The sequence below is a fragment of the Fragaria vesca genome, linkage group LG2 (assembly GCF_000184155.1).
Source record: "Fragaria vesca subsp. vesca linkage group LG2, FraVesHawaii_1.0, whole genome shotgun sequence".
Lineage (NCBI taxonomy): Eukaryota > Viridiplantae > Streptophyta > Magnoliopsida > Rosales > Rosaceae > Fragaria > Fragaria vesca.
Window position 1 is genome coordinate 25,842,030 of NC_020492.1, and position 23,681 is coordinate 25,865,710.

The 23,681-nt window shown below is 36.7% G+C and overlaps 4 protein-coding genes across 4 annotated transcripts; 1 reads left to right on the plus strand and 3 right to left on the minus strand.

Annotated features, from left to right (window-relative positions):
- Positions 1-373: 373 nt before the first annotated feature.
- On the minus strand, positions 374-6,253 carry LOC101292482. The gene is made up of 4 exons (XM_004292990.1): positions 6,197-6,253; positions 1,685-2,858; positions 895-1,571; positions 374-805 (listed from the first exon to the last, which is right to left on the minus strand). The coding sequence occupies exons 1-4, from the start codon at positions 6,251-6,253 to the stop codon at positions 374-376; spliced, it is 2,340 nt and encodes a 779-aa protein (XP_004293038.1).
- Positions 6,254-10,062: 3,809 nt separating this feature from the next.
- LOC101292370 (serine acetyltransferase 3, mitochondrial-like) lies at positions 10,063-11,494 on the minus strand. The gene has a single exon (XM_004291507.1). It carries the CDS (start codon positions 11,431-11,433, stop codon positions 10,447-10,449), a length of 987 nt encoding a protein of 328 aa, XP_004291555.1. The 5' UTR covers positions 11,434-11,494; the 3' UTR covers positions 10,063-10,446.
- A 3,460-nt stretch (positions 11,495-14,954) lies between these two features.
- On the minus strand, positions 14,955-18,097 carry LOC101292662 (30S ribosomal protein S10, chloroplastic-like). Its single transcript, XM_004291508.1, has 4 exons — positions 17,775-18,097; positions 17,299-17,340; positions 15,868-16,199; positions 14,955-15,250 (listed from the first exon to the last, which is right to left on the minus strand). The coding sequence occupies exons 1-3, from the start codon at positions 18,009-18,011 to the stop codon at positions 15,888-15,890; spliced, it is 591 nt and encodes a 196-aa protein (XP_004291556.1). The 5' UTR covers positions 18,012-18,097; the 3' UTR covers positions 14,955-15,250; positions 15,868-15,887.
- Positions 18,098-21,710: 3,613 nt separating this feature from the next.
- Positions 21,711-23,496, plus strand: LOC101292772 (pectinesterase QRT1-like). The gene is made up of 5 exons (XM_004292991.1): positions 21,711-22,027; positions 22,373-22,568; positions 22,690-22,893; positions 22,993-23,228; positions 23,349-23,496. Exons 1-5 carry the CDS (start codon positions 21,711-21,713, stop codon positions 23,494-23,496), a joined length of 1,101 nt encoding a protein of 366 aa, XP_004293039.1.
- The last annotated feature ends 185 nt before the right edge of the window (positions 23,497-23,681 follow it).

Here is a 23,681-nt window from a genome sequence, read left to right on the forward strand (position 1 = left end):
AAAAACAAATAAGATCATCTGCTATATATATATATAATACAATTCTTTTTCGTTTCTTGTATAACACAATTGCATGCTCTCCAGACCATGCTATGCTATTAAAGGAAAATATTTTCATGCTATTAAAGGAAAATATTATTTTCATATTTCGTTCGGCAAAGAAGTAAATGTACAAACCAACAGTATCAATGTGTATCATCTCCATCTTTTATTTGAAAAATCTCAAATACGTTAACCAATAAAAACCAAAATAGCAATGTATAAAGCTCCAAAAGCTAGCTGGATGGCTTGTTATTATCAAGCTTAATGAAGAAAAATTACAATGTCCAAATTTAAGTGCATAGATTACTCAAAATCTGAAGATTGCATTCCATCAATTAAGTGGAATTGGATTTTTGCAAGTTGCACGGTTATGACCTGCTCCACCGCATCTTGTACACTTTTTTCTAATTGCATCCTCTCCCACATATGGAATTCGTACCGTCTTACGTCTTCCGGGTACTACTTGTCTTATTGGTGGTAAGACAATTTTGTTCTGCACATCTTGAGACACATCCCACTCACTTTTATTTCCAACTGACCAAATAGGCTCTGCATATGCTAACATGAGTGCATTGGCCGTGTAAAATTGAGAACACATGCTATACACTGATACTCCTTTAAATCTACAAGCAACTGTCGCATGGGCACAAGGAAGTCGATCAAGATCAAACTCTCGACATGTGCAGGTCATGTTATTCAGGTCCACTGTAAATGTTTGACTTTGATCATGTATTTGAAATGCATAAAGATCAATTGGAGACACCTAAATGATTATTGAAACCATGGTTAGCATGTTTTCTAAACCAAAATTAAATAATATAAAACTATGACAGTAATTTTTAGAATACATACCCGCATATGCAAACCACTGTTGTTGTTTTTTCGCACTTTGTTTTCAGCCCACTTGGTTAAGTGTGTATTACGGGAGCTTGCTGCATCACGTCGTTCAACAAACCATTGTTGAAGCACTTCTCTTAGGTGATCCACTAGAGCAGTTATTGGTAATTTTCTAGCCTCTTTAAGCTTCGCGTTCATAGATTCGGCTATGTTGGATGTCATCATGTTGTATCTGTACCCCATGAAATGAGCTCTTGCCCACTTATGACACCCAATGTCTTCAAGATATTTACAAACTTCTCCATTTTTTATTTTTCGAATGTCATCCATCAATGTATTGAACTCGGACACCTGGTACTTCTTTGCCGCTGTGTGATATAACATAAGAATCTTCCTTTTTTTGCCAAACTTTGATTGCAAGTTATTAGCTATATGGAAGATGCAGGCTCCATGATGTGCTTCAGGAAAAACAATATCCACAGCTTTGGCAATGCTTCCATGTCGATCAGATATAAAAACCAAGTTTTCTACCACTCCAATAGCCCCTCTCAACTTTGTCAAAAACCATGACCATGATGCATCATTTTCTGAGTCTACTACCCCAAAAGCCAAAGGATATATTTGATTCTCTCCATCTTGGCATGCAACTACAAACATAGTTCCAAAGTACTTTCCTTTCAAAAAAGTACCATCTATAGCGATCACAGGTCTCATAGAATCAAGAAATCCTCTAATTGAGGCTCTAATTGCCATAAAAAATATAGAAAGTGATTATGTTCATCAATTTCAATGTGTGTTATCGTACCTTGATTTTTACGCTCTAACATTGCACAATATGCTGGAAGTATAGCAAATGATCCCTCTGGTGACCCCTTTGCAATTTCTAGTGCTGCTTCTCTTGCCCTCCAAGCTTTATTATAGCCCATGTTAACTCCAAGTTGGACACGAGCATCATCAATGATATCTCTAGGTCTGTATATACGCGAGGTTCCTCCCTCAAACTTTGACTTGACAAATTGACCGATTAGAGAGCTGCTTGCTTGTCTATGATCACGATGCATAATATCCAATGAACAAGAATGTTTGTTATGAAACTTTCTAACTTCAAAATAGGCCAATTCTTGTAGCTTTACTGCACGGAGTCGCCACTTACAACTAGGATCCAAACACCCAACTTCAAACCGATCACTAGTAGATCTTTTCACTTTAAACTCATAATTTTTTTTAATTGCAAGCATACCCAAGTGTTGTTTCAAGGCTTTCTTGCTCGGGTATAACTGACCTACCAAAATATCTTCATTGGTGTCCACAAATGTAACAATTTCAAAATCGTCTATTCGCCTTTTCTTGCTACGATAAGAAGATGATGAAGCAAAGTTGTCATCCGTAGGTTGCATACTAACATTGATTTCTACACCATGCATTGGATTCTCATTATCCCCATTGGATAGTGAAAACTCATCTTCCTCTGTACTTCCATACGAGACATTATCAGCATTATCCAAATCAGAGTTTACTATTATTTGCTCATGTGGGGGACTCATTGCAATCGGGCTCAGATCATCAAGTTCAGTAGAGAAAATGGTTAAGCCAACATCATCATACTGAAAAGACGGGTAAGATCTATTGTTCATGTCTTGACTGCCTTCACTTACAGATCTTGACAAGCTGCGTTCCAAAGTAATGTATAATGGAATCTTGTTAGGTTGCACCGAACGGCTGTCATACACCCAACTAGCAACATCTTTGTTATCAACTATCTCCATTGTGTTGCACACCCCTAAGCTACTTTTATATTGATAATGAACTTTCATTCCATATTGATCTGGACTAAAACCAATCTGATGATATACTTCTTTCACAAGCTCTTGATAGGTAACCTTATCTGAGACTAACATTGATTTCGATTTATCACCAGAATATTGAGAGTTAACCCATTTACCACCATAATACAAAACAATCATAAACTGATTCATTCCCTGAAAGAAAACAAAAATTAAAATGATCATGACAGTACATACTGCATGCAGCTTCAATCGAAATATATATCAATGATGCTTATAGGCAAAGAGACATAATATATAGCAAGTTAGCAACAACTGCTATACATGCAATGTTCATATACACCATTGTCTCTTTAGTATTTGCATAAATTACAAGATCAAACTAAAAGTAAGCATATATAGCTAGCTAGCTACAAATTCTCAATAAATCAAGACTAGAAAAAGAAGATCAAATCACAGGGGGAATAAAACTCAGAAGATCATGATCATACATGTGATATATATTTAAGGAGAATACAATGACTAAAAAGCATAATTAAACTAGGAATGCGAAACCTAAATAACATGATATATAAGCAACAAGTCTAATACATCAAACATATCATAAACAAATCCATATTCATGATAAGCTTCTTCCCAGGCTATCAATATTAAACTCTAGGACACTCTTAAACACAAAGGAATGGAGAATGAAGACCTAATGTACAATCGCATTAAAAAAAATATGTATAAGGATTTAACAATGGACAATTAATATACTTGATCATGCTCTGATATGTATATACTTCATACAGTAGAGGACAATATTCAAAGCTAGACCTGCAATCTAATCCGACCCTAATATTAAACAATTTTTCTTGTACATCTTATGATCTAATTAAGCACTGATATGATAAATCATTAGACACGATTAGGACCTTAAATCTGAAAACTCTTGACCTTGAATTAAACCCTAAATCTCAAACTAGAAAGCGTTGGAGCTAATATAATCTAATTTTAGAAAAGAAAACTAAAGATATTATAGATACATACCTTGAACACACAATGAGTTTTGATTGTGTTCCAAAATCCAAATCAGTCGGATAGTATTTAGGTTTTGACTATATGAGAAGTTTGGTAGAAGTCGTAGAAGTAAAACGAACGGGAAGAAAAAAGATATAACAAGATTTCTGTTTTTTTTTTCTCTTATTGAGAAGAATAAAAAAAATCAAAATGGTTATTTGGTATAAAGGGTATAGTAGACCTTTTGTCTTGTAAAATGGTTATTTTTCAACTAAATGAAAAAAGAAGGTTAAAAACCATCTTGATGACCAAAAGTTGGTTAGTTTTCAAAATTTCTCCAATAACAAAGCAACTGGGAGTTCCACATTCGCCAAACCATAGAATATCCTAGGACAGATTCTCCTCCCATCACCACTCGTTTGTTTCATGGAAAGTAAGTATCAGGAAAGGAGAGTTGTTCATTTCCAATGTTTGGGAAAGCATAAGGAAAGGAAACACTTTATTGATTGATGGGAAAATATGGGGGAAAATGGTTCCTTCCAAAATCCTAAGGAACCACTTTCTTTTCTTCTTTCCTTGTATTTATTACTCACAACATAATTTTTTATTATATTAAATCTCAACTCTTTAACAACTTTCCAATAGACTTTCCTAGTGTTACCAAACATCGAAATGGAAAGTTCTTGTAAAATTTCCATCTCCTTTTCTTTCCATTCCCATGGGAAAGAGGAAGGAACCACTTTCCCTTTCGCGAACCAAACGAGGCCCAAATGGAATATCTTCGAAATTAGCTCTCTTGTAGTCGATGGAGCTATCAAGAAACCTCTCAGGATAAAAAAAAATTCAGGCTCAATCTAGTACTTTGGATCTCTACCAATTGCCCATGCATTAACAACTACCCTTGTTTTGATGGGTATTTTACATCCAGCAATTTCACAAGTCTCTCTGCATTCTCTTGGAAGTAGCAAGGCAACAGGAGGGTGTACTCTCAATGTCTCTTTGATGACTAAATTCAAATATTTCATATCCTTAATGCATGTTTCATCAACATGTCATATTCTGTTAAACACTTCTCTCACCTCATCTTGTGCCATTTTCATTGTTCTTGGATTCTTTATCATCTCTGTCATTGTTCAATCCACAGTTATAGATGATGTCTCACTTCCAGCACCAAACATGTCCTAAAATAGTTAAAGCTACATATGATTATTTAATTTAACATGATTATTTGATTTAAATCAGTTAAAGCTATATTTTCTGTGTCTGGGTTATGATTGTGATGTATAGGGCTAGCTTCACGTTATAATATATACTTCAATTTTCATTGCCTCTTGCCGTATCGATCCATCACTACAATCAGTTAGTAACTAATCATTTTACATACATCTAAATTTTTAATATGCATATAGTCATTTTCATGTACATAAATCAAATTTACAATAACGAACAATTATGTTTCAAGATTATGAGAAAGCATTAATTTTAATTTCAATTAACACAATTATTTCAAAATAAACAACTCCAACTACACCGCTATATCATTGTGTATCGTCAAACACACACTAATACTTCAAATTTATCCCGACACTCCTCTCCTAACAATTTCACATTTCAATGTAAAGAACACCATTATAGATAACCACGTCACACTTAACTTCTTGACTTTTTCGTTCTAGAGATCAACGTTGCTGGAGATTAGAGTTACCTAGAACTCCCTAAATTCTCAACATGTTTCTTCACTTCTCCCCATGTAACTGAAATACTAAAAGATAAGAATGAGTTGGTTCAAGGACTAGCGGTACTGAACTTCTTTACTACCACTAGGCGTCCAAAGCAAATTGCTTTATTTCAATATCTCCACTCGATTTACCAAATTTAGTTATCTGTCCACAAACATATTGCTTAAAACAAAATAAGTTCAACATCTCCACGCAACAGTCTCAGATAACAATTAGAATACCCAATGACATCATGAATTAAATTTTCCATCTGTTGCCGTAAAGTCAAAGCAACCTCAAACATCTCGCATCCGCTTCACCATTATGTACCAACGCCCTTTACACTTACAATCCTTCCAAAACACTCAACGTAAATAGGAGAGCAAATCTCAAATTTACAGAAACCAAACGTAAATCGACTAACAACAATTCCATAAACCACTCTTCAATACATAAAATTTGGGAGAAATGTATAACAGCCCCACATAACACATCAAGTAATCTCCACAATTTATTCGCTCAAGCAATAACTTTCACATTTTATCTCAAAACAAAGCAACACTTACACGTTGACACCCTTATGATATCTCTTATTTTAGAACCATTTTCATCAAGAAACTGTCAAATCCTTGATTCACACATCTTATCAATCACTAGTACCCACAAAAAGGCTCAACTAGCCACTTAAATATAAGTCAAGAACTCATTAAATAAGGAATAGAACACTGCAAATACATGTCACTTCTCACTCATAACTGAACTCAAAATCTCGCAACCACAATAAAGCACAAATGAAATGTGCAAATCACTTACCTTTTCATTACTCAGAAAATAACCAAGATACTCTTTGAGGTCGGCGTACAGAGGCATAGTCCTGAAGATGTAGACATTTATGACACAATACTGTCAATAAATAAGACAAGAACAACTACCTCACATACCTAATAAACACCTAGCATCTGATGCATATACTGCTAATGGATCCGCCGCGGTCGAACCATCACTCTATAAACACTAAGTCTCACCAAGTATATGAGGTAGTGATAGGAATCGAAAAACCTAAGCTCTAATACCAACTGTCAAGACCCATCTTAAATTTCACCTTGAAACCCGAAGTAAATCCTACGGGATCCACCTCCAAGGAAAATTTACCGAAAATTCGGCATAATCTACCTTGAAAATGGACAACCCTTACCTGAAAAATTCCAGATAAACACTTCTATTATAAATCATCCATCCTCAACCCCTACAGCCTTTCTGCTCCCCAAGTTCATAACATCTCCCAAAATACATCAAGCCTTAATCAACTAATAACAATCTCAAATAGCCATCAGAGCATATCTATAATGAAAGAAAAACAATGAATAAAGAATAAGCGAAAGCAGCCTCTGACTATGCCTCGACTCCATGTACGCTCGACCTCAAATAAACTTAGCCTGCAAACTGGGCAATTAAAACCAAATGGCCCAGGGGAAAGTAATTTAAAAACGTTAGAGTGAGTGAACAAAAATAAATTAAATAATCTAATAAGAACGTAATTTAAATATTTTCCCACGTTTAAACTTTAATAACTTAGCTGCACGCAACTTTGATCCTTAAAACTTTAAACCCAGAATCACGTAATTATGGACAAACCAGCCCCACTGGTTAATCAAATACAGAAAACTCATAAGAAGAGATAAACCAGCCCCGCTGGTTAAATACATACTGAGAAATTAAAACAAGGGGAAGAGATATCACCATGTAAGAGGAGCCTCCAAGGCTCGGGTCAATGCCTCCCAGAATATAGTAACGTCTCATGCTAAGCGCTCGACTTACCTATGGTGAGGACCGCTAATAAGGTTAACTAGCAATAAATAATAATCGATCGGTGCCTCAGGAGTAGTATTGTATGAAATATTCGCATACCACTAATAAGGCTAGCTAGCTAAGTAAACAGTAGTATTGTATGAAATATTCTCATACCGATTCTTGTTGATACCGATTCATGATAATTTCTATTCCAAGTTAGTAAACGTGCCCTTAGATGATTATTAAAGACAAATACCAGTATGAGTTAGGCAGGCTCAGGACTCGGGAGAAACAACTACAGATAACAAGCTACACCATGGCTGTCTAAATTTGCTGCACTCAGAACTTTCTGGCTTTCTCGACCAAAATCAGAAAAGAACTTTTGGCTCATCCCATAAGATTCATCTTCCCTCTATCGGCTTCTTCCATTTTCTACTGATGCCACAAAGTTTAACTGAACATTTTTGCTACTCGGAGCACATTCTTCAGCAATGTTTGGTCTCTTATTGGGTATTGTAAACTTTTCAATGAAATACCTCTTTTCAGGGCATCACTTGATCCTTATTTACAGTTCAATTCTCCACTTTTTTTTTTTTTTTGAAATCCAATTCTCAACATTTTCTAGATTGAAATTCGCACTAAGATTTACAATCCACACTCCAATCTTTTAGAATGCAACTCACGCTACCAAATTTATGTCTACAAAAATGGAGTGTGGATTATAAGATAAGGAGTTCACTCCCCTTCATCTAATCAGACTCGCCTGCATACTTGAACTCAGACCATGCCACCATCCATATTCTTTGAACATTGGTGGAATCTACGGCTAGAAATCATAGTAGAATGGCAAGGAATATGGATGCTTTTGGCTTATCTCTTTGGATCCAGAATACATACACGTTCCTCTATAAACACATTCAGTATTTGCAAGTAGGAGCATTGGAATATGAATGGCTGCTATCTAATAATGCATTAATAATTATTTTGAAACCACATTGTGTCATAGAGATATCACTGACCAACAAACCTCACCTCACAAACATTTGATTTCATATATGTAATAGAAACAAACGCTGGAAACATAAAAAATCAACTGCAACTAGTAGAAGCTAGTACTTCACAAATCATTAATTATAGCAGAGACTGGTTTGAGCATATACTAATTTGATAGCATTGCCAAGAAAGGAACCTAATTTCTTATTCTTAATAGGGACACATCAACCATAAAGAAAGAAGCTCATTGTATATACCAGCACAGACAGCTTATACAAATTCCCACAGCATTCCCCAGGTCTGCCAATAGGTGAATCTGGATTTCGTTTTAAAGCAGAAATAAAACACCCCAGGTACCAAAAATGGCTAATATGAATTGAAAAGGCCCAACCGCTAAACATCAAAGCAGACTAATAAAAACATAATTAAGGTCCAAAGTGAAGCTAGGCTGGTAAGCTTAACAAATTTATCTTTACTTCCAAGAAACCTATCTGGGTTTCCAACCTGAGTTAACAAAGTTTGACTTTCAGTAAACATGTGGTCACTCCATCCTATGATGTATTGTGAGTTAATCCTTTATTTAAACTTACCCATCAATCCTCTTTAGGGTACAGCAATGTATACGACTCAACTTCCAACCGTTTCTGATAATCAAAGGCTTGTCCGAAATACCTGAATTCAGACCATGCCATCATCCGAACTTTAGATACCTATTTAAACTCTAGTTTCCATTCCTATAAGTGATGTTAAGACCCCTACACTTGGAATACTCTTGACAGAAAGATTTTCTATTTATTGGTCGAACATTGGAATTTGGATGGCTGCTATATGATAATGCTTATACATAAACAATTAAAACAAAGAGCACCACATTATGTCCCATAAACACCAGTTATTGACGAAAGTCAACATTCAAAGATCACACATGTAAAAGAAACAAACACTGGAATAAGAACTCAGCAACATAACAACTAAAAGATGCTATCAAATCACAAGTTCATAATTGTTCATATGATCCCAAATAATGTTTGTGCTTGTACTTCATAAGTCCAATTTATTTCAGAGATTGGTTTCAGAAACTTCAAATGATATACACTATCAAATCACAACACTGTTAGCTAACTGAAGAAACTTGATTCTACCAGGAACACAACCAGAAAGGAATAAGCCCATTATATATTAACAGTTATACACAAACAGCTAACTGAAATTTCCACAGAAATCAACTTTAAAGCACTCTCTAGGTCTGCTAATTGGTGAACTTGGGTTCTTTAGGCCTGCTAATTGGTGAACTTGGGTTTTCATATTTAAGCTTCAAGCACAAACGAAAAAAGCCAAATGCCAAAGGTATCAAGTATGTATTGAAAAAGCCCAAAGCCCAAGCGCTGAAAACCAAAATGCACCTTACTGAAAAAAACAAAAACAAAACAATAGACAACTCAGATATAGGAACTAGAAAAGGATGGTCCATAGTGACACTAGGAAAGTAGGAATCATGTTGAGCTTAACTGAGTTCTCTGTCCTTGCAATCAACCCAACAGGGTGCCCAACTTGAGCTGAAAAAGTTTGACTTTTTGTCAACATTTGATTACTCAATCCTACTCTAATTCTGTGTTAATTCTTTGATTAAACTTGCCCATCGGTCCTGTTATGGTGCACCAATGTATTATATTATTCCAACTATTTCCATCATCAAAAGCTTGTCGAAATCCTTTCAAAAAAGAAAGCTTGTCCGAAATAGTTGAATTCCTTACTGTAGGACTACTCATATGTTTCTTACATGATTTACTCAATATTACCTCTTAGAAGTATGAATATACTATTCAGTAGTATTAAGTGTCTAGTCTTCACAAACAAAGATTTATGTGCATAGGGAGTACTTTATAAACCAGTGTGTCAAAAGAAACCAGTAACTGTAATTCTAAAAGGGAAGATAAATCAGCTAGAGTAAGCAAAGAAACTACTTCATAAACTTCATATCATACCAGACAAGGTCTAAACATCTTGAAATGATACAAATAAAGTACATAAAATCACAGGGCAGCTGTTTACCTCTAAGACTCTGTTTGCCAATAGGAGAACCTCAGTTCTCGCAATGATCAAAGGCCACAATGGATAACATGATAATCCCATACTTATACACTAGCGCGAACCAGCTGCTTCAACACATTAAGCATCTCTGTTTGCTAATAGGAGAACTTGGGTTCTCACTTACACCACAAACAATAAGCCCCAGGTAGGTTACAAAAACCAACTAATCCACATTTCTAAACCCCTCTCTAAATAACATAATCAGACCACTCAGTTATGTGGGAAGTATGGTCCATCGTAAAGCTAGCCATCTTGTCAAGCTTCTTTGGATTTTCCTTCCCTCCAATCAACCTAGCCGGGTTCCCAACCGCGGTAGTTCTTGCTGGCACATCTTTCAGCACCACAGAACAAGCCCCAATCTTAGCTCCCTCCCCAATCCTAATGTTCCCCAATATACAAGTCCCCGCCCCTATAAGCACCCCATCCCCAATCTTCGGATGCCTATCCCCACACGCCTTCCCAGTCCCTCCCAAAGTCACGTTGTGCAAAATCGACACATTGTTCCCAATCACCGCCGTCTCCCCCACCACAACACCAGTAGCATGATCCAGCAATATCCCGTGTCCGATTTTCGCCCCGGGATGAATATCCACCGCGAAAACCTCGGAAACCCTGTTCTGAATCAACAAGGCCAACACCTTCCTGCCCTCTGACCACAGCTTATGCGCCACCCTATGCGCCTGGCAAGCCAGAAACCCCTTGAAATTCAAGAAGCACTGAGCATAACTAATGCAAGCTGGGTCCCTCTCCTTCACTGCTCTCAAATCATCCTTGACAGCCCTGATGACCTCCCCATCTTCTAGAAACACCCCCATGAAAATATCCACAAGGGTACTGCAGGAAAGACTAGAATCGCTCAACTTCACAGCCAAATGATTCGCCAAGGCGCTTTCAATAGAACTGTGACACAATATTGAAGCATAATAGTAGCCAGACAAAATGGGTTCCTCGTCGATATCAGAACGAGCTTCTTCTAGCATTTTGACCCACAAATAATCTGCCTTTTCTTCATTCGGATCATCAGCGACTCTGCGAGTCTGGGTGGTTTTGGTGCGGTTCTGCGAGATGGGCACGCGGCAGAACTTGATGAAATTGTATTGGTTGTCTTTGTCTTGAGAGATTTGGTTGTTGTTTTTGGGTGGGTTGGGTCGGGAAGTGTCGATGCAAGCAGCCATGGGATTGAAGAGGTTGAGGAAGTTGAGATTGGGTGGGAGGAGTTTTGGGGTTGACAAGAAGAGGGAGGCATTATATAGGGGATCGAGGGATGAGAAGACCTTTCATCGAATAGGAAGGTTTTGTTGGACAAGAAAGGAAAATTGGTGTGGGCGTCGCGTGGAGAAGGCCTGGTCCTAAGGGGAAGAGCAGAAAGATACATAATTTATAGTGGTCCACTTGTTCATCGACATCATTTGAGCTCATTGGTGTATGGCTTTACAATATCATAGATTATGGGATTATATTCTATTATATTATTGTTTGAAAAATGTCCATATCAGAATAATTTGTTATTGTTTTTCTCAGTGCAATCCGATCAGTGGTTCTAACGAGGATTGTGATCACGAGGACTTTCTTATTCTCATTGATCTTTTATTGTACCTATTTTTTAATTATATTTTTTTTATCTTAATCGTACGGTTTTTATTTAATATATTTGGATCGTTTATTAATTTGATTTAGTCCGATTTCTTAACGATCACCGATTTAGTTAAAAATTTATAGAAGTGAACTACTTACATAGAATTAAAAACTAAATGGTTAAGATGAAAAAATGTGATTGAAAAATAGATACAATAAATAATTAATGAGAAAGTGATCAACTAGTCTTTAATGATCATCATTAGAACCGCTTCCTATTTAAACTAACCATGAGTGGGCTTGTATTTCTTTTTAAAATTTATATACACCAAAGCATTCCATTCATTTTCTAAAAGAGACTTAATCAAGTCACACTTTGGTCCTCCTCCTCCCTATTAATTTGTTTTATTAGCAAGTGATGTTATATTCTTTGATCAGGGACACATTAGAGCGTACAAAGGGATCATAATTGAAGCATACGTAATGGGTTACATAATTAACGACATAACCAGACAGATTGGTTGCGGAAGGAAGCGACGGCTGGCTGTTGTTGGGTCAAAGATTTGCTTGCTTCTTATCCACAACTCAAATCGAATTTGAAGAGGCGCCACCTCATCCCTCACGTCACCAATTCATCTTCAAGTCTCTTCAACCTCAAAACTGAATCCTTAACTTTACACATGACTCATGACTCTAACTCTTTATAATACTCACTCCCATGCACTTCAAGTCCTCCTTCTCTTCTGCATCAAAACATCTATCCTTGTTTATTTGTCATAGCAGAAGCCAACGCGTCACTACTTATCAATTTCAAGATACTCTCTGAAATATCATATCACAAAATCCAATCCAAGAGGACATTTATCAATTCGTAATGTTTGTTTGGGTTTGATCATTTAGAAACTGGTTGCCTGAGATGAGATATAACCGTCTGTAATGTAATGTAATTACTTTTACTTTCATATCAAAAAAAAAAAACAATCATAATGCTTGTCTGCCTGCACAAATAAACTAAGTTGACTTGATCTCAAATTAGTTCATCTATGTATCGAGCTATTTTACATCTATGACATGCTAGTCTAGGAGATGTATCAGTACAGTGATACACTATAAACGAAAATGAATTGTTTTGGACATAAACCAACCAGTGAAGGTGACAATGTGGTCATAAAGAAGGCAGCCCATTTGCATGACGAAGAGGCATACTCTATGAGATAGCTAGTTGCAGATGAATCCAACAATGGTACCTTTTCAGATGGGGATTCTATTTCAATACGGTAGGGCAACGATGGGAGCTCTTCTAGAATGACTTTTATGTTGAATATTAGTTAATGACTTTTCGGTTTATGGTTTAAATGACCTATTTTTCTATCATATATTGACATCTCATCCGTTCAGTTTTTAGGTCTATATGAGTCTATCAGTCCTACAAATTTTCAATTAAATTGATGATCGTTAATATAACAAACTACAACAAATTAATGGACAAATCAAATCTGTCAAACATGAACCGTTCAAGTTCATAATTGGTAAATCACACTTAAGAATGTCTTAACGATTTTAAATATAGCTGAAACTTTACAGAAATGATCTACTCATAAATATTTATAAACTGAACGGTTAAGATATGGATATAAGTTCAAAAAATTGAATAAGCTGAAAAGTCTTCAATTAATTTGACATTCTCATGATTAAAGGGCGCAATTCTTTTGTATTTTTCATGATAATGGCTTCATTGACATGGAATAATGCACAATCTGGCTTCATCCAATGGAATACCTTTACAATGTGAATCTCATACTACAAATTTAGCATCTGTTAATACTCTGGGATTCAGCTTCGATCTTTGTTTGCTTCCGATGAATCATATAGTTCGTTACAAGAGCATTGAAATGTTATTTCATCAAGCTGAAAGAGGCTATAATAGCCAATGGTCTATAGTTGAGCTCACTCGGGCAGCCAGTGCCATGACAGCCATGTAAAGCTATGTATACTGATTAGTATTTACTGTATGTCTGTGTTAGGGGTATGTCATATGTGGATTAATAGATTTTCGATTTTCCTTGGCAACCATGGAACACTGGCTTTGTCGGAGTGTTCGATAACATGATTAGTTCACTACTTAGCTTCTTAAACTTCAAGTAATTTAAAAGCCAAAATGGGTTCTTGCAGAAATTTCCAATTTCCATGATTAGTACCTCTTTTAACACTACTTCACCATCCCCTTCTTAGCACGCTCTCTAACCAAAGTCCACACAGTCCCTAATAGACTGATCCGTACCCCTATTACTTCTCCATCCCCAGCCAGTTTCTCCCAAATTCACATCATGCAGAATACTGACTTTCCGGGTACCGCCATCTCGCTTATCCTACTCCCCAGTTGCAGGATCGAGCAATATCCCTCAACGATGAATGTCGACTGCAGATACCTCAGAAACCCCTAATTTTGCCAAAAGGCCACACCCTGCCATTGTAAGTTTGTAACCAAAACTATAGCTTATATGGTATCCTATGAGCTAGACAAGGAAGGATGCTTTCGCAGTTCAAGAATCAAGATTAATCAGTGGACATAACTTTTACAAGCTGGGTCTGTATCTTCTTCCACAGTTTCGCTGCCCTAGATACACTGCTTCCACACATTCTTCATCTTTGTTCAGAACAGCAACAAACATTGCACAAAGCCTAATCACAAGCTCAGTTTAATCTCAAGATGATTCACACTGTCCACTTTCTAAAGTATTATGAGTGAAAGTTTAAGTAAAAAAATTGAACTTGATAGAATTTAAAGATCTGTCCCAACTCAGTCTGTCAAATTTCAAGTACTTGGGGATGGAATTACCGAAAGGGTATTCATCTGGGACTGGCAACTGGCTGGGAGTGGGTTGAGTTCTTAAATTGTACACACAGACTGATGTACACGTTCCTAGAACAGAGAATCCCACAGACTGCATCTGTACAAATTAAATCGTCTGGGTGTTGGTCAAGTTCATGAATTGTAATATTGTATACACTTCTACACTAGGAAAGATGATCAAAAATCTGAAGCAATTGGTAATGAGTCTAATGTCATACATGTGAGGAAGTTTATCAAATGCGGCTACCACATAGAAAAACTGAAGAAGATTATAATTTACTACTGACGTTACATTTTACGGTGACTTACGAAGTTCAAACATGTCTTTAAAGTGAAAACTGAACATATGCAAGGATATAAACTACTGCCAATCTCTACAATTCATTTCCAAATCCAAAATCGGTAGTTCAATTATCCCATAACATTGCTTACAACATGGCCAAAACACAACAAGTTTAGTAAAGGGTCAAACTATCAGAAAACGCTCAAGGTTTGTCACCCTCCACAAATTGATTGTGAACCATTGAATCCTCCTTCAAATGCTTTTACTTGTAAAACAGCACCTAACATGGAAAAGCAGCCCTATAAGCCAAAGAAAGTGCTAAGAACCAGGAGAATATAGACGAAAGCTACATATATTACATAAACATACATTTTCCAGGTTAGCTAGGACCTAAGTACGATGCAGTGATTAGTGTTTGGTCCTTCTGAAGTTTGGATATTATGAAAACAAGCAAAAATTGAAAACAATAATCAAGGATGGAATTGGTGCAGAAAATAAATGAAACAGAAACAAGGAAATTGTGAGATATTAGGTGATGCAGCAATAGTTAAATAGTATATAGGAAGACCATGCACATCAATTCTGGCAGAATGAGCACATAAAATAACACCACAGCATTAGATATAGGGATGTAAACTTATCACCACAAAAAGAGACCAAAAACAGATCATGTGCACAAATTTAAAACTTGCCAGAAATGGTCGAGCAAAGTGCATAAGAAAGACTAGATAAATTCTAGTACAATGCATGAACACAAAAGAAAAGGTGTTTTTGGAATCGATATATAATTGAAAGGAAATGTAAAAGAGCTTCTTCTTAGTTAACTTAAACACCTACATTCCAAATTAAGAACTTCTGTCAAACATGTTTGTTCAAACAAGAGAAGCTGATAGATACCTAAGCTGCCCCCTGCTTCTTCACAGCTTGACCTCCACATCGACTCCAGCAGGAAGGTCAAGTTGCATCAAGGAATCAATTGTTTGGGCTGTTGGGTAAAGAATGTCAATAAGCCGCTGGTGGGTACGGATCTCAAAATGGAACCTTGCATCCTTGTGGACATGGGGTGATTTCAGAACACAGTAGATCCGCTTTTTGGTTGGTAAGGGCACAGGACCCATAGTCTTTGCATTTGTATTCCTTGCAGCATCCATTATCTGCTTGCAAGAATCCTCTATCAGAGGCACAAAGTATGATCTAAGCTTAATCCTAATCTTCTGCTTCGGTGTTATCTGACAACGGGAATAGCTTGAGATTGTCAGAATACATATTCGTTTAGGAGATAATAAATAAATAAATTAATGAAGATGGGGAAACATACTGATTTATGAAAATGACTCAAACCAATTATTTTCATTAACTTCGGTAATTTACACAAAACTGCCATTCCAAATTGTCCCATATATATGGGCAATAGATCATTCTAGACAAGCAACCCCAAGTCTACATGGAATCCATGTTCATCAAAACTAAGGAATAAAATGGAGCTCTATTTGCCACATAACTCTCGACATGTAAAAGGGGAACACTGTCCCGCCATAATCTTACTGTGGCAGAATCTACATGCGCAAAACTTTTAAGACGAATTTGCAGTATAACCAAAAAGTTATATGTACAAATATTTCGTCTTACTTTTCAGATCAGAGATAAAGAGTAATCAAATTGAATATGTGTAATGGACCGGTTGAGAAACCAGAAGTTGACTCCTAACAGGTAGGTCTGCAGCATAAAGAAATTTCCCTAAAAGCTCAATCAGGGATTAAGGTACGGCCTAAGTCTACCCAAACAACAAGAAATCCATAGACCATTCAACAATAGAACAAGGTAAAAGCAAATGATTACGTGTTTCCTCTCCATGTTAGAGGTTTGACACCACCTAACGATAAATCTGTCCCTCCACACTACATGATCAACAGTCTTTAAGCACCATTCCCCCAACAAATGCATTAATCCAAGAACATTGGCTTTCCATACATTTCTTTGTGGAAGCACACTTGCACTAACCACCCCCCCCCCCCCCCCCCCCCCCAACCTGTGTCAAACGACTCAAACCCAACCAGACCAAATAGCCATCATCCATCACCAACCCACTTTCATATACCTCACATAAGACTTCACATTAAGCTTCTTACTTAACTTTTACAAATTCAGAAAGCCTTGCAATGCATCTTTATTCTGCAGACTCAAAAACCACTAGTTATAGTATTGCTTTATAACATCACTAAGAAAAAAATAACAGTATTTCGATCTTAATTGACTAGAGAATCCTTACAATATCACCCTTCAATTGAAATTCCAACATCATTAACATATTAATACTAATAAATTTACCTTATCATCCCCGCCAATGCTGAGTGACGAAGTGCTCGGAGTCTACAAAACACAAATAAAACCTATCAGATGAAAGCAACCACAACAATCAACACCTTTTAATCACATTTCCATAATACCACAACTAAGCTTCATTTAACAGCTGAGAATACACACTCTACATGTTCAATTTCTTCTGTTCAAGAATTCCAACACAGTAACCCACTTAATTATACCGAAAAAACAAAACTCCTCTATCAGCAAGTTTTTCTCAATCACCAAACAGAGGCACACAACAAAAGGAATGATAAATCTGCTTAAACAAACCTGAGTCTTGTTATCCAAATTCTAAATTTTCGAAACCGACTAATTCCAAATAGCTCTATCTCTAAAATCCAAAACTATTAGCCAAAAAAAAGAGTGAAATGATACTCAAATTCCACATTAGACAAACAGAGAATCAGGAACTGAAAACAAATGGGCCAAGAAACACAGACCTCATCGGAATTAGGCCCTTCAAGGATTTCCGGAGGCGGTACTGGGCTGTCAAGGACTTCAGGAGCAGCATAAACCCTAGTGGAAGACAGTGAGGGTCTCAAAGCTCGAAGCTTTGTGGCATTGTGGGAAGCGGGAAAAGAGAAAGAAGAGAGCTTGGGTATAGAGGAAGGAAATGGAGAGGAATTGGAGAGAGGAAGAGAAGGAATTAGGGTTGCGGAAATTGAAGAAACCGCCATTGCAAATTGGATTGAGCTTCTTCTGTTGTGAGTGTCTTGGGTTTTGGTTTTGGAGGGTGGAGAAGAGAAAAGCTTCTGTTGCTCTCTTGCTCACAATTATCCAAAATATTTTTCTAATTTTTTTTTTGACAGTATCTATGTCAAGGTTCATATTACAATATTGCCCTTCTTTTGTATCCATAAAAAAAAAAAAAAAAAAAAAAAAATTGCCTCTTTGGGATAGGGATTTTTTTGGTTTTCCTTTTTCATCGAATTTTTATTTTCTTAGATGGTATTAAAGTAATTTTCATTTTTTTATAAAATAATTTTATTTTCTTATCGTTAGCGTAAATTGTAAAATTGGGAGTCACTTCCAAGCAAACATTGTTGATTTAGCTAAATCATATAAATAACCTGAAAAGTACAATGTAGTATGAAAATTTTTCTCGCCTTATATGCATGAATCAAAATCATCTCGGCTATAACTATACATGCTCCCAAGTCCCAACCTTTTTCATCTCTACCTCTACTCTACCTATGTGTCATATCACCTGTCTCCATCTCCTTCATATGGTAAGTGGTCAAGCTATGAGGTCGAGTGCGGTGCTGATGCTTAATCTGGCAAATTTTGTTTAGATGGAACGATTACCGGGAATGGATTATAATTTAGCTCGACAAGCTACTCCTGCAATTCTCATGAAGACTGATTTCGCTGAGTTTTCACTCTCAAATTAGAAGAGAGGAATAGCACAATGTTGCAGGGTAGTCGAGAGAGGGGAATAGCACAATGTTTCATAATCTCTCCGACCATTCCCTCACTACCCACCACCTCCATTTCCCTACCATCTCTCATCTCCAAATCTGGATACCTAAGCATTTTCTTTCCCCTTTTAATTCGGCACCATGGCTCGGGTGCATGCACCACCTCCTTCTATGTTCTGTTTCCGGGGTCTTTTGGCTCCATGTGTGATGTGTTTTTTTGCCCAGCTTTGTTCTCTGAGATGTGGCTGCAAATCAAATGCGATGGTGGGGATAATGAATTGGTATCTAGATTCTCCGTTTTCTTTTGGTTTTACTTTTCCAGGGTTATTTTGCTCGGTCTTTGGTGTAGGGGTCTCTTCTCCTCAAGCAGCAATCTGGAATCTCCTTTTGCGAATTCAGCTACGACGCCCATGGTGGGCGACGATGGTACTAGACTTGCGACGGCGAGACTTGTGGCGGCTGAAGAGGATGAGAAGTTTAGAACTGGGTTTTCATTTTGTTGTCTAGGTTAAATTAGGTCTCCTACTGTTTGTTTGGCCTCAACTTGTGTGAGTTTTTAGTGTAATTTTTGCTCCTTGATGAAATTGCTTTCAATCGTCCAAAAAAATAATTAGAAGAGAGGAGGAACCGCTCATTAGGTGGTACAGGCAAGAGCAAGACTAGAGGATGCTTAAGGCTCCAAGATGAGGGTTTGTCTATTGTATATATTTGTATGACCTACGTCCAAAAACATAACATATAAGGGGTTTTTGAGAGGGTAAATGATCATTACATTGTCACTTGATAGCTTTTTCAATAATGATAGCCACAAATTTTAGTATGCATGTAATACAAATATGTATACTGAAATTTTCCCCAAGATGAAGACTCAAGTTTGTACATATATATATACACGTATGTTCTTCATCATGATCCCATCATCCCATGTGCATAATTGACAAAGTTACCAATGAACTCATCACTTCTAACAAGTAAGGAATGAAATACAACAGAGAGAGTACTCAATCACAGTGAAGACTTTGGTGGCCATTTTCATTTAGAGAAATTTTAAATACACACCTCTAATATCTTAATACACACCCCTTACTTAATACACTACCTATCAAGTTTTTTATTTCAATATTATACTTAATACACATCCCAGACTGTCTAAAATGCCCTTAATTTATGAAATATTCCGTTATTTAATATAATTAATATATATTTACTATTTGGTACCTCTTTTTACATATTATTTCGTCTAATTTTTGCTAGAAATTTTTGGTTATCATCGTTCAATTTATAATCAAATGATTATTGTTATATCTCAACTCTAAATCACCAATACAAGTTTTCAAAATTCACAAGAGCACAACTGTAGAAGTACAGTAGCTATTAAACATAGATAGCTAGTTATTCGATAAAACATGTCATGATAAAGATGCAGTATTTGACAATATGATATGCAAGATCAAACTAAAGCTGATAAAGATGCAGTACTTGACAATATGATCTGTAAGATCAAATTAAAGCTGATACGGATCAAAAAAAAAAGACAACCAAAATGAATTGTGGAGAAGAATTAGGGTTAGAGGAGAAGACATGTTTTCGAAAATTTTAGGATAGAAGACGTTGAAAAGAATACTTCTAGCGTGATTTTTTTTTTTTTAATAATAGATGTATGTTTTGGTCATTTAGCTTACCTATAAAATCTCAACAGAAACATAAAATAGTAAGGGTGTGTATTAAGATATTAGGGGTGTGTATTTAAAATTTCTCTTTCATTTATTTTACATGACATATAAATAGAAGGCCTCCGATCACTGTGAAACTATGGCAAGTTATTCTGGGAATTCAGCATGGGGCTCCAAGCAGAATTTAGAACATCTATGCAATCCTACTTTTACTTGTTGTAGGAACAAAGTTGGAGTAAATGCTGAGGAGATCACGCAACCAATCTTACTTTCTCAACTAGTCAACTAGGTCGTCGAACAAATGTGTTAGGCATCAAATGAACTAATGAAGGAGCTACACCATCTAAATATCTTGCTGAGATATATAACAAACTTGTGTTGAGCCATGACATATTAGTTATCTAGCTTAACGGACACCGTAAAAGTCATATATTCAAATATCTGACAAAATTGTGTAACTTATAATTTCTGTGGTAAAAAACACTTTAGCTTGAACGTAATGCCTAGGACTTTCAGATTTCCTCATTGATCAGAGGCTCATAGCTTCACTAATCTAAGATTGTAACTCCTTCCCAATAAAGAGTAATCTCAAGCTGTCATAAATGGAAAAATGATGAAAGAAATTCAAGTTACCAAATAAAATGTAATGATTTTGGACCCTATATAGTTGGACGTGCGCGCATAACGTGCGTGAACTGCCTTGAGGGTGTGACGAATTTCTGAATCCTTTAATCATTTCCTCCAAAACCTCATGCAAAGAGACCCTCTACCTCTGTCTATGTAATCAAATCCATCTCAAATCCTTAAGGCCTTTTCTTTTTCTCTTTTAGATCTTTCATGTCAGTTATCATCCCCCCGCCTAAGAATAACATAACCGCTCTCTTTGCCACCTTCCAGAGCTAAACCCTTCTAACTTCTGTGCATATAAACCACCTAATTCTACTTGAGAAAATTTTGAGCATTAGCAAGAGTTTGATGACTAACCACCCAAGTCTCTTTAAATTCCTAAGCTTATAATTCAATCTGTGCAATATCTCTGTGATCCTTAAGAGTTATGATTCTTGTTCTCTGTTATATATGCTGCTGATCTCAACTCTGAAACATTGTCACAAGGAACACCCCACGCTCCCTCATTTATTATCTTCACCACTTTCACTCCTCCCTCCAATTCCAGAAAACAATAAAGCTTCAAAACTACTTGTGCAAACATCACCTTCTTTGATCAGCTTTCTGGGTTTCATGTACTTCTTAGTGTTTGATTGTTTAAAACCACTACTTTTGAGACATGGGATTGGGTGTTTATAGTGCTTCTGTTGCTGCTTGTGCTGGTTTAGTACTACTGCTTCTGTTGAGTGGTTTTCAGTTGGGTTTGTCACAAAGTGAAGCATATGCAAGGAGTTATATTAGCTGGGATGATTTGAAGGTTGATGAGCAGATGGTTATCGGTTTGAACTCTAGAAATGAACAGAAAAACGAGACGTCCGTCATTGTTGTGGACAAGAATGGAGGGGGAAATTCTATGACAGTTCAAGGAGCAGTTGACATGGTTCCAGATCACAACAAACAAAGATACAAGATATACATTCTTCCAGGAATATATAGGTGTGTCTATATAAGTAAATAAATTCATCTTCTTTTCTTTTTCGTATAAACACGGCTTCTGTGAGACAAAGTGCTGTTTCCATCTTTTCAACAGAAGCCAAAAGCATATTCAGGTTTTGCAGAGTTTGACAGTTTGTGTTTTTTGGAGGAGATGAGTTAAAACTTAAATGAGCTACGTGGGTAGTGGAAGTTACAAATAATCTTGGTGGGGGTGTGGGTCTCCCTTGAACAGCTTGTTTGCCAAAAATATAAATATAAAACATTACCTATGTTTTGTAAATGTGTTTTCTTGCAGTATGAAAATTTAGTCTCACACCTTTCTTTCTGTTGGTTATGTTTTTGCAGAGAGAAGGTGCGCATACCAATTACCAAACCATACATATCATTTATAGGCAACCAGAATCAAACTTCCGAGACTGTAATTACATGGAACGACAAGGCATCTGATAAGGACAGCAATGGCTTTGAACTAGGAACGTACAGAACAGCAACTGTAGCCATAGAGGCTGATTACTTTTGTGCAACAGGGATCACTTTCGAGGTAATGACTGACATCCCAATCCGAATGTAGCACAAATCGATTTGAAAGATTTAAAACCAAGTTGTGAAAAGTTACCGCATTCGGTAATTGATTGGTTTACAATTTCTAGTAATTATTGCAGAACAGTGTGGCTGCAGTGCCTGGAGGATATGGAATGCAAGGAGTAGCTCTTCGAGTTGCTGGTGATAAGGCCATGTTCTATAAAGTAAGGGTCTTGGGAGCACAAGACACACTATTGGATGAGAATGGATCACACTACTACTACCAATCCCACATCCAAGGAAGTGTGGACTTCATATTTGGCAAATCAAGGTCACTCTACCAGGTACAATTCCCAATGCCTAGCATTTCCATATGTAACTTGCTCTTTAAGGTACGGTTCTTATGATTCTCATGATGTTTGAATTGGGTTCTTTGCAACCAGGACTGTGTTATCCAATCAACAGCTAAGACCTATGGAGCCATTGCAGCTCATCATAGAGACTCAGCAAATGAAGATACAGGGTTCTCTTTCGTGAACTGCACAATCATCGGAACTGGATATATCTACTTGGGAAGAGCTTGGGGAGCTTATTCAAGAGTAATATATTCCTACTGTGGTATCGACAATATAATAACTCCTCCGGGATGGAGTGATTGGAACATCCCACCAAGACAGAGGTATCCTTCAAGCTTGAACATTTGGCATCATGAATTATCTTTAAGCTGAACCCTCAAAACAAATTATTTGCTCTTGTACAATTTCTAAGCCTCTAACAAAAACAGGTTTTGCTTGAACAGGACTGTGGAATTCGGAGAATACGAATGCAGAGGCAAAGGAGCAGATAAAAGAGGCAGGGTACCATGGTTGAAGTCTTTCAGTCCTGCGGAGATAGTCCCTTTTCTGGATACCAAGTTCATTTATGGAGAGCAATGGCTTAGACTATAGTTTTGCAATTTTGTTCATAGTTCTTTTTCCTTTTGTATCTTCCATTCTTTGATCCACCTCTGTGCCAATATCAAGCAGCATCCATCAAGGAAATTTGTGTACTTATTTTCAATATTCAATTTGATCTTCTCATTTTTACCCCTAAAGTGTAAAGACAGCCATGACCATTATCTTTTTTCAGTTTT

Bases quoted from the DNA above. Each gene is read 5' to 3' on its own strand.
- LOC101292482 (XM_004292990.1), bottom strand. From the start codon at position 6,253: ATGCCTCTGTACGCCGACCTCAAAGAGTATCTTGGTTATTTTCTGAGT. The intron at 2,859-6,196 runs GTAAGTGATTTG...GTTTTCTTTCAG, and splicing joins ATTTTCTGAGTAATGAAAAG to GGAATGAATCAGTTTATGAT. The intron at 806-894 runs GTATGTATTCTA...ATAATCATTTAG, and splicing joins ACAGTGGTTTGCATATGCGG to GTGTCTCCAATTGATCTTTA.
- LOC101292370 (XM_004291507.1), bottom strand. From the start codon at position 11,433: ATGGCTGCTTGCATCGACACTTCCCGACCCAACCCACCCAAAAACAAC.
- LOC101292662 (XM_004291508.1), bottom strand. From the start codon at position 18,011: ATGGCGGTTTCTTCAATTTCCGCAACCCTAATTCCTTCTCTTCCTCTC. The intron at 17,341-17,774 runs GTCTGTGTTTCT...TGTGTTTTGTAG, and splicing joins AAGGGCCTAATTCCGATGAG to ACTCCGAGCACTTCGTCACT. The intron at 16,200-17,298 runs GTAAATTTATTA...TCCCGTTGTCAG, and splicing joins GCATTGGCGGGGATGATAAG to ATAACACCGAAGCAGAAGAT.
- LOC101292772 (XM_004292991.1), top strand. From the start codon at position 21,711: ATGGGATTGGGTGTTTATAGTGCTTCTGTTGCTGCTTGTGCTGGTTTA. The intron at 22,028-22,372 runs GTGTGTCTATAT...ATGTTTTTGCAG, and splicing joins ATTCTTCCAGGAATATATAG to AGAGAAGGTGCGCATACCAA. The intron at 23,229-23,348 runs GTATCCTTCAAG...TTGCTTGAACAG, and splicing joins AACATCCCACCAAGACAGAG to GACTGTGGAATTCGGAGAAT.